Raw genomic sequence first — 12,104 nt, 5'->3', positions numbered from 1 at the left:
GCGCTTGCTGGAAGTCTGTCAGGGTGTAATCTGTCCAATTTGGTTGTTAGTCTTCTTCCCCACCTCATTTCAGCTGGACTTTTGCCCGTGGCAGTACATGGGGTCGTGTGTTGGGTCAGCAAGAACTCGGCCAGTCTTTGATGCCAGTCACCTCTGATGATCCTTTTTAAAGCGTCTTTTGTGGTCCTCACATTACGTTCTGCCAAGCCGTTGGTGGATGGGTGGAAGGGTGCTGATGTCTTGTGCTTAATCGAGTTGGCCTTGAGGAAATCCTGGAATTCAACAGAGGTGAATTGTGGCCCGTTATCAGACACGATTACATCCGGTAACCCATGAGTGGCAAAGAGGCCCCTTAATACCTGAATTGTTCTACCAGAAGTCGTAGAACTGACTGGTACTACCTCTAGCCATCTAGAGAAGCTGTCAACAACCACCAGAAATGTTAACCCTTGGAATGGTCCAGCGAAATCAATATGAATCCTGGACCAAGGATTCCTCGCTAACTCCCACTTATGCGTACGAATGTGTTGTTGTTCTGGCCTAGAGCGTTGGCACAGATGGCAATTGGCAACGCATTCCTCAATGTTGTTGTCCAACCCAGGCCACCACAAGTGGCTCCTAGCCAACGCCTTCATGCGTACTATTCCTGGGTGGCCTTCATGTAATTCTAATAGAATGGCTGGCCTGTGAATTACAGGAATAACCACACGGTTTCCCCACAGTAAACAACCCAAATGAACTGACAGTTCATCTTTCCTTCTGAAATATGGAATGTACTGGGCATCCGGATTGGCATTAGGCCACCCACTTAGAACCCAGGCCATTATTCTCTTTAAAGTAGGGTCAGTGTTTGTTGCCACAGCTATATCTTTAGCTGTTAAGGGCCAGTCTGGGATGTCCTGTAGGGACATGATTTGTCCCGCAGGGGCAGGGTCATCCTCAGTGATGTTCAAGGGCAGCCTGCTCAGGGCGTCAGCATGACCCATGTCTTTGCCAGGTCTGTATTGAAGGGAAAATGAATATGCTGAGAGGAAAATGGACCACCTCAGCATTCGGGGTGACATAATTTGGGGAGTCTGTTTATCTGTGGTAAACAGTCCCAACAGGGGTTTGTGGTCAGTCAGTATGGTAAAGTTCCTACCGTAAAGGTAGTCATGGAACTTCTTTACTCCTGCCACAATTGCCAATGCTTCCCTATCAATCTGCGCATAATTCCTCTCGGCCTTGGTTAGTGTCCGGGAGTAATATGCGATTGGTCTTTGTATCCCTTGGTTGTCTAAATGGCTGATCACGGCCCCCACACCATAAGGTGAAGCATCACACGCTAGGTAAATGGGTTTATTCTCTATAAAGTGGGTTACAGTTGATTGGCTGGAAAGAATGTCTTTTAACGTTTGAAAACTAACTCTATGTTTATTCTGCCACTGCCAAGGAGCCTTCTTATCTAAAAGTCTGTGGAGGGGTTCTGCAATGGCAGCCTTGTGAGGTACAAACGTATGGTAAAAATTTACCAACCCAAGGAAAGCTTGTAGTTCAGCCTTGTTTCTTGGCTCAGGAGCCCATTTAATTGCCTTAATTTTGTCAGGGGTAGGATGTATTCCATTCTTGTCTATCCTGAAGCCCAAAAAATCAGTGGACTTAACCCCAATGGAACACTTTTCCTTTTTTAATTTCAATCCAGCCCTCCTAAATCTGCCCAGTACCTGTTCCAGCCGCTCTACTAACATTTCTTCATCTTTCCCAGCTAACAGGACATCATCAAAGTAAGGGCATACACCAGGTATGCCCTTTAAGGTCCTCTCCATCACTTCTTGGAAGATGCCTGGAGCTGCTGCAATACCAAATTGCAGTCTGTGGACCCGGAACGCCCCCTTGTGGGTAACAATCGTTTGTGCTTCTGCAGCCTCTTCAGAGACAGTCAATTGTAAGTACGCATGCGCCAAGTCTAACTTGGCAAACATGGCGCCGTCCTGGATCGTCGCGAGGACCTGCTTCACCGTCGGGACCGGGTAAGCATGCTTTTTCATTCCAATGTTCAGGGGGGCCTTATAGTCAGCGCAGATTCTCACATCCCCATTAGGTTTGAGGGGTGTGACAATCGGCGTTTCCCACAGGCCGCCCTCAACAGGTTCTAGGACCCCTTGGCCTACTAGCCTGTCGAGCTCGGCCTCGATTTTTCCCTTTAGGGCGAAAGGCACCCTTCGGGCCTTAAGCCTGATAGGTTTCACTGAGGGGTCTAAGTTAAATTTAATCGGGGGCCCTTTATATTTACCCAAAGACCCATCGAATACGTCTGCAAATTCATTGCAGACTGATTCGAGGGTCTTATTTTTAATTACTGAATTTATTCCCCCTACCCAAATGCCCAGGGCTGGGAACCAGTTAAGGCCAATTAGGCTAGTCCTATGCCCCTCAGTAACTATTAAATCTAAGACCCCTTTAAAGCCTTTAAATTTTACTCTAAGGCTAACCTTTCCTTTTATTTTTATGGGGCTTTTTTGAAAGTCGGTTAACTGAATTTTTGTGGAACTAAGTGGAATTTTTCTTCCACTTAATTGTTCAATCCTCTCCAGGGTTTCACTGGAGATTATTGACACTGAAGCCCCTGAATCTATTTCCATTCTGCAAGGAACCCCTTGCAGATGGACTATGATTTTTAATTTTCCTTCTGGAAAATTGCTGTTTTTCCCTTTTTCCCGGCGGTAGACACGCGCCACCTCTCCTAGATTTGGAATTTTAACCCGGGGACTAGGGGTCTCTTTGCCACTAAAGTAAGGGGTTACCCTACCTTCGGGCCACACATCGACTTCGTGCAGGCGGTTGTCCCGAGGGCGGCTCCTACAGATGGCCTGGATGTGGCCCGTCTTCCCGCACGCCCTGCACTTTGCATTTTGGAATCGGCAAGATGCTCGGGGATGGTTGCCTCCGCAGCTGCCGCACCGGTTTTGGCTGTCGTTGTCTCTCGGTCTGTTTGCGGTGTCCCTCCATGGTCGTTGTGCCGCGGTCGCCTGTCTTTGCGGAGTTGCGGGTTGTTGTCGGCGGTTAGGATCAGGCCCCTCACTTCTGGGCGATCTTGGCGCCAATTTTCCGAATCGCCTCGAGACTTCGGCGATGTCGTCTTCCCACTGCTGGTCCACCTCCCCGCAGTCCACATAGCCCTCTTGGTTGATCTCGGACGCCGCTGCCATGCTACTGCGGGGGGGGGTCGCGATACCCGGTAGACTCGTACGTTAGGAGTTCGTCTATCACCTCCTGCAGATCGCCGGTGGGTTTGGCGATTATCCTGTTTTGAAGCTGCTCGTCACGCAAGCCCAGTACAACTCGGTCCCGAATTCTTATCTCTAAGTTATCGTATTTACACCGTACTGCGGCTTCCCTGACGGCAGCGACAAATTTTTGAATGGATTCCCCCGGTCTCTGGTTCCTTTTCTCAAAGATGCGGCGCCAAAAGAGCTCAGACCTCCTGGGGGTGAAGTGGACCTTTAGTTTGGCTAAAAGGTCGGCATAAGGCACGCTAGAGACTGGTTGCGGTTGACACAGTCCGACAGCGATTCTGTAGACCGGTGTGCCGCAAATTGTCAATAATGCTGCCGCCTTTTTCCGGTCATCGGTGATTCCGTTCACTAGCAGGAACCCTTCCACTTGACCGATGTATTCTTCCCAATCCTCGGGGAAGTTTGGGTCGAATTCCTTCAAGGACCCTATTTGCGCCATTCAGAGAATTTTTTATTTCACCGCGGCCGCCGGTTGACTGTGACTCGTTTTCAAATTTGCCGCCTTTGCGCAACAATTCGCCGATTCTCTGGTCTTCTGTCTATCCCACCTTCGTCGCCAATTGTTTTGTTCTGATAGACGAGGACTCAGAGTGGTTTTTGCAATGAACGAGTTTATTGAATACACAACTGTCAACTGACAACTGTCAAGTGTTGCAACCTTTTATAGTGGAACTATTTGAACTGTAACCAATCAGAGGTGTTTATTCTCCCGCTTCTTGCTAACTGCAGCCAATGACTGCACCGGAATCTCCCGCTCAAACCTAGCTATGGTGCAGTCTGCAAAATCCCTTGCTTGCAACTATTTACATACACAACACCTGGGGCGGGCTGCTGAAAAAATGGTATCAGCTCTCTCAGTCACCTCAATTGCAATTTGTGAATAATAATTTAGAAAAATGAAAAAGAGAACAAAGCTTTTAATCACTTGAATCATTAAGCTATGCAGGTGCAGTTACAAGAGGATAAAGTGGATTAAGAAATGAATTATAAAACCTGGAGAGAAAAAATTAGATCATCTTCCAGCTAAGCCTGATTGAAATTAGAAATTTAGTAGCAATTTTCAGCCAAAAATTCCATTGATAAGGAAAAGCTTTCATCTTTAACAGTTTGACCAACTTCAGTTCACACGTCCATCTGTATGAACTATAAGAAACAGAACAGATAGTACAAGAAAATATAGAGAAGCTGCCCCTATTTCGAATTCACAGCTCTGAACAAAGCAATGTATTTACACTGAAGCCCAAACCATAATTCTTCAGAATGAAGGACTCCGTGATTTGAATCACTTTTTAAAAAAATATGTGTGTGTGTGTGTGTGTGTGTGTGTGTCTTCAAGGCAGTCTTGAATCCTGGTGACTGCCTACATTAGTACCTGAACTTTTCTTGGCAAAATTTTTCAGGAATGATTTGCCATTGCCTCCTTCCTGGAGCTGGGTTAGTGACTGGCCTATGATCACCCAGCTGGATTTGTGCCTACAGCAGGACTAGAAATCTTAGCCTCTGGATTTCTAGCCTGATGCCTTAGCCACTATATCACACTATATACATTATATTAAAGAGGTTAATATTATGTAGGAAATTAGGTCGGAATTTCCATACAGTTACACATTAACTTAAGCATTAGTACAAAACCAGTCAAAATGTACCTGCTGTTGTTTGAGCAACAACTCCCAGCAAAAGCCACTCTAAAAAGAAAGAAGAAAAGTTATTTCTCATTTGTATACATGACATAAAATAACTGTTACAAAAAAGTCATGGTTTCTTTCCCCTACTTGTTGGATGATGGAACTAAACTTTCAGGCTGTTAGCCATAGTAATCCTATTATTGGTTTCCATTTTTGTATAGTTTAATTTTTATGGTAAACATTGGGGAGCTGCGAGGAGCAACATCTATTCAAAGATATCTAGAAAGTATCATAGTTAAAGCTAGACGTGACATAGATGACTGGGTTGGATCTTATAATTTATTTTTCCTTTACATTAAAATATCTGTGAGCAGGAAGATGAGTTTGCTAATTTTATGAGGGGAAAGGCACAGTGGGAAGATATGTTAGTTTTCTCTACTCTTTGCTATTTGCAAAAGAAGGAAAATGGTCAAATATTATGACCCCAAGATATAATGATGGCAAAAGACATAATTTTCTTGTTGGTAAATGTTTAATGGCCATATACTTATGAGAGTAAATTTCTCTAATCAAAATTAGCAGTACTGTAGAATAAAATGTCACAGCTAATTCTCTTCTCCCCATCTCAGTAATGGTTGTCAAACATAAAAAGTCCCCATATCTATGTTGAATTCTGAAGAAAAAGCAAATTTTGAATTGTGCAACAATTCTGTATTAGATGATTCTGCTCATATTCTTCTAGTAGCTAAATTAATACTGAATATAAGCAGAGGTGGGAGCAATTTGAAATTTCCATATTTGGCATATAGAAGCATGCTTGTAGCTTCTGGGGTGTTATAATTTCCTTGGACTATCTTCCAGTGTGCTTTTTTACCATCTCAAATGTCAACATCTACACTTTTAAAAATAAACATTAAAAATACTAAAGAACTCTCAGCTTCAAAACAACAACAACAACAAAACGGACTCAGCAAAGATGTCCTGGAAACTATTACTCCTCAGAAAAGCCATTTTGTTGGCCATATGTGTAGGCACTACTCATCCTGTTTAGGGTAAAATTATAAAGCAGAATTCTGTTTGAGAATTCAGGAATTGGCAAACACAAACCACAGCTATATACTGTTTTATATCAGTTTAATCATCCTATGTCCTTGAAGGAATAATTGGAGTTTTACTCAGTGATAATTCTTAGCATTTTCTATTAGAAATTCCCAGCCTTCCAATGATTCCTTAGAAAAAAATTCTTAAAATATTATACTGAAAACTCATATACAGTTAATTTAAAGTAGGTCTATGATTTTAATCAGATTAATTTCCAAGACCATCCAGCATGAGAGGTCTCAGAGGATTTACACATTATATTAACCCATGGTTTATTTACCATGATTTCTTGAATAACCTACGATTGGGATAACATGCTTGTTAGTGCATTAAGCATGCTTTACAAATCACAATATTATGGTTCACACAAAATACTAAGCCATATCAAACAAGGCACATTACTACAAACATAACTTGTGAATCAGCCACAGTTATAATGTACAGATACAAGTTCACAGTCATGAAGGACCCCAATTAGTGCCCAGTAGATTCCTTTCCCCTACAGAATCTGTTGGGAGAAATTAATGTGTATCACTTGCAAGATGCAAATAATACAGACAGCTTTTTTCTTGAAATCTGAATAACTGCTGTTTCATTTCAGTATTTAACAGAATAAAAGGTAACTGATAATTCATTTGCACAGTACACAGAGGTGTAGATGGCTTCTCTGTTTTTGGTTTGGTATGAACAAATACTCTTTAAGCTCACAATATCTAAGGAAGATCAGGGTTCTTGCAAGTAAGACTAAGACTGTGTAAATACTGTGCATCCTTCACATTTTGTGCAGGGAAGTGGTGAGATGATATCACAGCCCACATGGATTTTCCAGTCTTTCAATTCATCATTTTTCCTACCACAGAAACTGCACTAAAGAGAAAAACAAAGACAGTTGCTCCATAATCTGCAGTTTAGTAATTCTATAAATCCTGCCGCTGGAAGTAGTCATTTTTTTAAAAAAAAAAATACACCGCTATCTAATTTTAAGGTGGAACAGAAGAAGTGTTGTACTTAGTCAGTGTTACATTACTCACCAGATGGCAGGACAACAATAGCTAGGAGGCACAGCAACATCTGAGTTCCACAGGCCACCATCCCTGCAAAGTGAGAAAGAAAGAAAATAAATGGAAGTTCCTTATATACATCTTACATATCCTTCTCTTTCTCTCAGTGATGTACAACATCTCCCCACTCAGCTGCTCAGCTAGTCTATCTGAAAACAAATAATTTAAGGTGAATATGACACTGCATTTCTTTCCATCCTTCTCTCCTATCCATTCATTTATTTTCTGATTCTCATTAAGTTGATTGCATCTGCATCATCTCCTTCAAAAATCACCCTCTGTTTTTGGGACACAACCCTCTCTACTCACTGCTGTCCATGAACTCTGCTTCTTTTCACTGCAGACGTATTTTTTCCCCCTTCAACTAATCCCCTATTTTGGCCAGAGTGCCTAGCCACTCCCAAATAGTCTTATTTGGCTCGTTTTCAAAATTTAATTAAGAAAAGTTAGAAAGCTTCAATATCACCATTCCAATGGAATGAGGAGAAGGGGGGGATCTTTCCTACCATGATCTCATTCCAAAATTTATTGTAACTGCAAAGACCTCAGCTCCTCCTATTCCCACTGTATGAAAAATGGATAGGAATGGAGTCCTACATGCCTGTCCTAGTTCACCCTGCTCTTGGGACAGTGAAGAAGCATTTGTTTTGCCAGGAAAATTCTCTCCTATATATCATAACCCTTTCCTAAAAAAAATATACAAATAAACCATAGCTGGTCTTAAGACAGGAGAAGTAGCCATGCCCAGGCAATGGATCAAACAGACAAATAAAATGTTAATAATTTCAATCATAATTAATGTTTTATTGCCACAGACTACTGGGAATTTCCATTTTAGGCACCAACAAATTTTGGGATCAGGGGGCTGGATTAAAAGACCTCCAAGGTCCCTTCTAGCTCTACTCAATTCTATTTTGGTATTCAGATTATTTGCTTGTTGTTCTTTTAGAAAATGTATATGCTGCCAGTTCTGGGCTCTGGGCACTTTCCAAGATAATATAATTTTCAAATAAAATTAAATCATACTATATGCAAGACATAGCATTGAATCAATAGCTTTAAAAGACCTGGGAAAAACAGCAATAGGGAGAGTACCTCCTTTAAATCTAGTCATAATGTATGTTGTGTAGTGGGTTCTGGAAAGCAGGAAGGACGCTGAGACAATGAGTACAACATAACAGCTCTTTATTAGGTGGAAGTGACTGTACTGGGGAATAGGGGTTACCTGCACTCTTATGTACCTGGCCAATACCTGGCCAGGTACTCAACCAACCAATCGGATTGAACCTCTGTTTCCCACCGGAAATGCTTCCCGCCAAAACAGTTACAGTTCAACGCCTCCTGGTGGTGACTCTCATACAAAGCTTTAGGTGTTCCAATAAAGCCTAATACATAACACCCCTTCCCCCTTAAGGATGAAACAATATACATATACAATGAACTTACAATCATGACAACCAACTTCCCAATGGACCTAGCCACCCAGCTTCCCTTATTTGCGCACATAGTCAGTGAGGTACGCGGGTGGCCTATGGGGCCGAGATGAACGTCTTAGGGTTTCTTCCCCCTTGTGGTCTGGCACCTTACTCAGCATATCCTGGACATCCAAGTTCTCCTGAACTGGAGAGTCAGCAGGTAAGCTCTGGCTGACCATTTCTGGTGTACCCACCCCATAGTCAGACCCTGTGGCAGGGTTAGCCCTGCGGTCCTGGGAGGGTTGCTGTCCTGGTTGATCGGGGTTCTCCTGGTCCTCCTCAGGCTTGGGCATGGTTGTTTGTTGGTAGTGCTGGTAGGGGGAATGTGAACTAGCTTGTGTGCCAGCTTGGAAACTGAATGAGGGGTAATTTTCCCCGTGGTCGCTTGTTGACCGTTCTGGAACTCTTTTCCTTACTTGGTCTATGTGCCGTCTGACCTGACGACCCCCCCTCCACCCCTACTACGTAAGATAAGAGCCCAGTTTTGTCAACCACCACCCCTGAAATCCACAAGTGTCCCAGACCGTAGTTCCTGGCCCAAACCAAGTCACCCTGGTGTAGTTCTCTTGGGGTTTTGGGTTGCACAGCCTCAGAAGCCACTCTGTCAGGGTGAAGCCTGTCCAGTTTGGTGATGAGGTGTCTGCCCCAACGGAGCTCTACAGGACTCTTCCCCGTGACTGTGCATGGTGTGATGTGATATATCCACCACAGTAATATAAATAATACCCAATAAGAACAATCACAGATAAGACAATTTTATATCAATTATTAAAAACTATTCTTCTTTCCAACTAGGCTTTAAATTTCCATACTAAAACCAAGTTTATACAACCTTTCCTTCTCCTAATATATTATACAACTTAAAATACCATACATTTCTTTCCAAACTTAAATTTTTTTATATAATCACATCATTCTTATATTTTCTATTACCTGTTTCATTATTACCCATAAAAATATTACAAGTTAACTTTCATCTATAATTTTTCCCAAAGTTGCACCAGAGCATATCACAAAGTATATACCTAGCACACAATGTCCACCTTCTTACCACACCATAAATATACGTACCAACAAATAGCAAATCATAACCTACAAAATATCAGTAAGCACTACTACAAATCTTCCCAATTAAATTTTCATAATCATCTTAAAACTAAAGCAACATAAAATATTACATAGTTATTTTATAAGGGTGAAAAGTATATCCCCAAATATTTAGCCCTTCTAACAATTTCAATTCCCATAATCCTTATTACATTATTATCTCCTGCAGTTATGCAACTAAATCTTCAGGCTTGGTTCATTCGTCTAGAAGCAGCACGCCTCTTCCAATTTCTGGCCTCCTCCAGTGGTACTGAAATTTGATCCGCTCCTGTAACTTTCTCATCTGTCTGTATTATTCCTTCAGCATCTTGTAGATTCTCTCTGTATCGTTGAGACTCTCTCTCACCTTTTTTCTTTGTAGATTCCAAAAATGGTATGGGGGGTGCTTTTAAAACATTACTGTAGAAATCGCGTGCCTGAATCACCGTAGTAAAACAATGCCTCGTACCTTCATAGGTCACCACCATACCCACTGGTATCTGCCATCTAAACTTGATATCACATCGTCTCAATTCTTGTGTCAACAAAGCAAATTCCTTCCTTTTTCTTAAAATTCTTGAAGGGATCTCTTTTAAAATCAGAACTTTTTGCTCAGCAATTACAAAATCAATATTGTAGGAGGCCTGGATAACTTCATTTCTAATCATTCTCTTTGTAAAATAAACCGCCACATCTCTGGGTAATTTCCTTTGTCTTGCAATCCAAGAATTAACACAATTTTTTTATCTATATCTTCTATTATTTCATCTGCTGGTCCTCTCAGCACCCCTTCCAAAGGCTCAGAAACCATTTTCTTCAAATTTTCCTTAGGATTTTCTTTTAGGCCTCTAATTCTTAAAGCAAACTCCATCTGATAATACTGTGTCGAGATCAAATCATAATCAATTTTCTCTACCACATTTTCAGTTTCTGTCATTTTTGCTTCCAGTCTAATATCATTTTGAGTAAGATCTTCCACTCTTTCATCCAAATTCTCAATACATATAGTCATGCCTTGCAATGCAGATAAAATGTCTGCTCTCAGTTCTGTTAATTTCTCTGTAATCTTTTCATCCATAACCTTAGCTAGTTTTTCTGTTAACTTCTCCTCCAACCTTTTATCCATTATCTCAGCAAATTGTTGCATTTGCTTTTCCATAGTCTCTTGCAGCAGATTCTGCAAATCTTTTACTGTAAGAGCTGATGCAGATACGGGTGCAGGGGACAATAAAGTTTTCAACGAAGACTGCTGCACCAGAGCAGGAACTTTAGAAGATATAGCCGCCATTTTCACCCACTATTGTTAACTATGCACTTCCACTTACGAGCTCAGCAAAGTCCATTGAGTTAAAGATCAAAACACCATCTTCACCAAAATCTCCTGCATCGCTCTGCCTGCGTCCTCGTTCTCAAAAGTTCTTCCTTGCTAGCAGGGATGGTTGCGAACACCCTGTTCTGCTCCAAAAAACCCGGAGCAGAGGCGCCTCGCAGTCCGGAGCATGCCCAGGCTTCGGGGGGGGGCTCAATCCTTTAGCCGCCAAAACTTTAAGTTCTGGCGGCCCCGGAGGGCTCTACCCCTACCTGGGCAAGGCCGCGATGAACTCCGACGCAGATTCACCCGGCAGTTGTACCTTCTGGTCAAACCGGAACCACCAGGCCAGCTTGGACATTCGGGGCTTGAAATGCCCGTTCAGCTTTTGTGTGAGGTCTCTGTATGAGACGGTTTCGATTGGCATCAGTGCAAATAGGCTTTCGGCCAAGTTGAATGTGGCAGGCCTGCTTATGCAAAGCAAGGTCACCGCTTTTAGGCCGTCCTTGGCAATTTGGTTCACCCGGAGATAGTTCTCAACTTGCCCCAGGTGTTATGGCCATTATTCGGAATGGCGGATGTCGAATTCTCTGGGCTTCCTCTTGTTCTCAGATCCTAGATTAAAGCCTTCTGGACATCTAGTTGCCACACAGAAAATAAAATCCAAAGCTGCAAAAATAAAATCATAGTAGGAACATTGACTGTAAGAAGTATGAACACAGGAAAGCTCAGTACAGTGAAAAAATGAAATGAAACAACAAAAATTAATATTCTAGGCATCAGCGAATAGAGATGGATTGACATCAGTCACTTTCAGTCACATCATTTATTACTCAGGGCATAAAAAACAAAGAAGAAATTCTGTTGCTTTTATACAGTAGTTAGGAAGGGTATAGAAAAATTACAATGCAATCAGTGACCAACTAATATCAACTAAATTTCATGGACAACTCTTAAACATGGCAGTCATTCATGTACAAGTTCCAACTTAAGTTCCAAAGAAGAAAACCAGACAGTGTCCATGATATGTTTATTTTCAAGGAGATCATCACTCTTTGAAGTCCTGAGCTTCATTGATAGAGAACAAGAGGAAGAATAAAATGAACTTAAAATTGTGAGCAACACAGAAGTTTAAAAATAAAATGGTTGTCAGAACCCATTCCTATTTCATT

The 12,104-nt window shown here is 42.0% G+C and overlaps 1 protein-coding gene across 1 annotated transcript in view; it reads right to left on the bottom strand.

Moving 5' to 3' along the window:
* The window catches only part of MFAP5 (microfibril associated protein 5), a 99,244-nt gene extending 91,829 nt beyond the window's left edge, over window positions 1–7,415 (bottom strand). The window contains exons 1-3 of the mRNA XM_081317607.1: window positions 7,372–7,415; window positions 7,033–7,095; window positions 4,922–4,960 (exon numbers count right to left, since the gene is read on the bottom strand). Of these exons, the coding sequence (XP_081173733.1) occupies window positions 4,922–4,960; window positions 7,033–7,095; window positions 7,372–7,381 (112 nt within the window). The 5' untranslated portion in view covers window positions 7,382–7,415. The remainder of the gene's footprint in view (window positions 1–4,921; window positions 4,961–7,032; window positions 7,096–7,371) is intronic.
* Window positions 7,416–12,104: the final 4,689 nt, after the last annotated feature.

Source organism: Vipera berus (genome assembly GCF_964194415.1).
Source record: "Vipera berus genome assembly, chromosome: 2".
In the NCBI taxonomy this organism is placed as follows: domain Eukaryota; kingdom Metazoa; phylum Chordata; class Lepidosauria; order Squamata; family Viperidae; genus Vipera; species Vipera berus.
The sequence above is the reverse complement of the archived record's forward strand: the minus strand, read 5'-3'. Positions and strand labels throughout refer to the sequence as shown.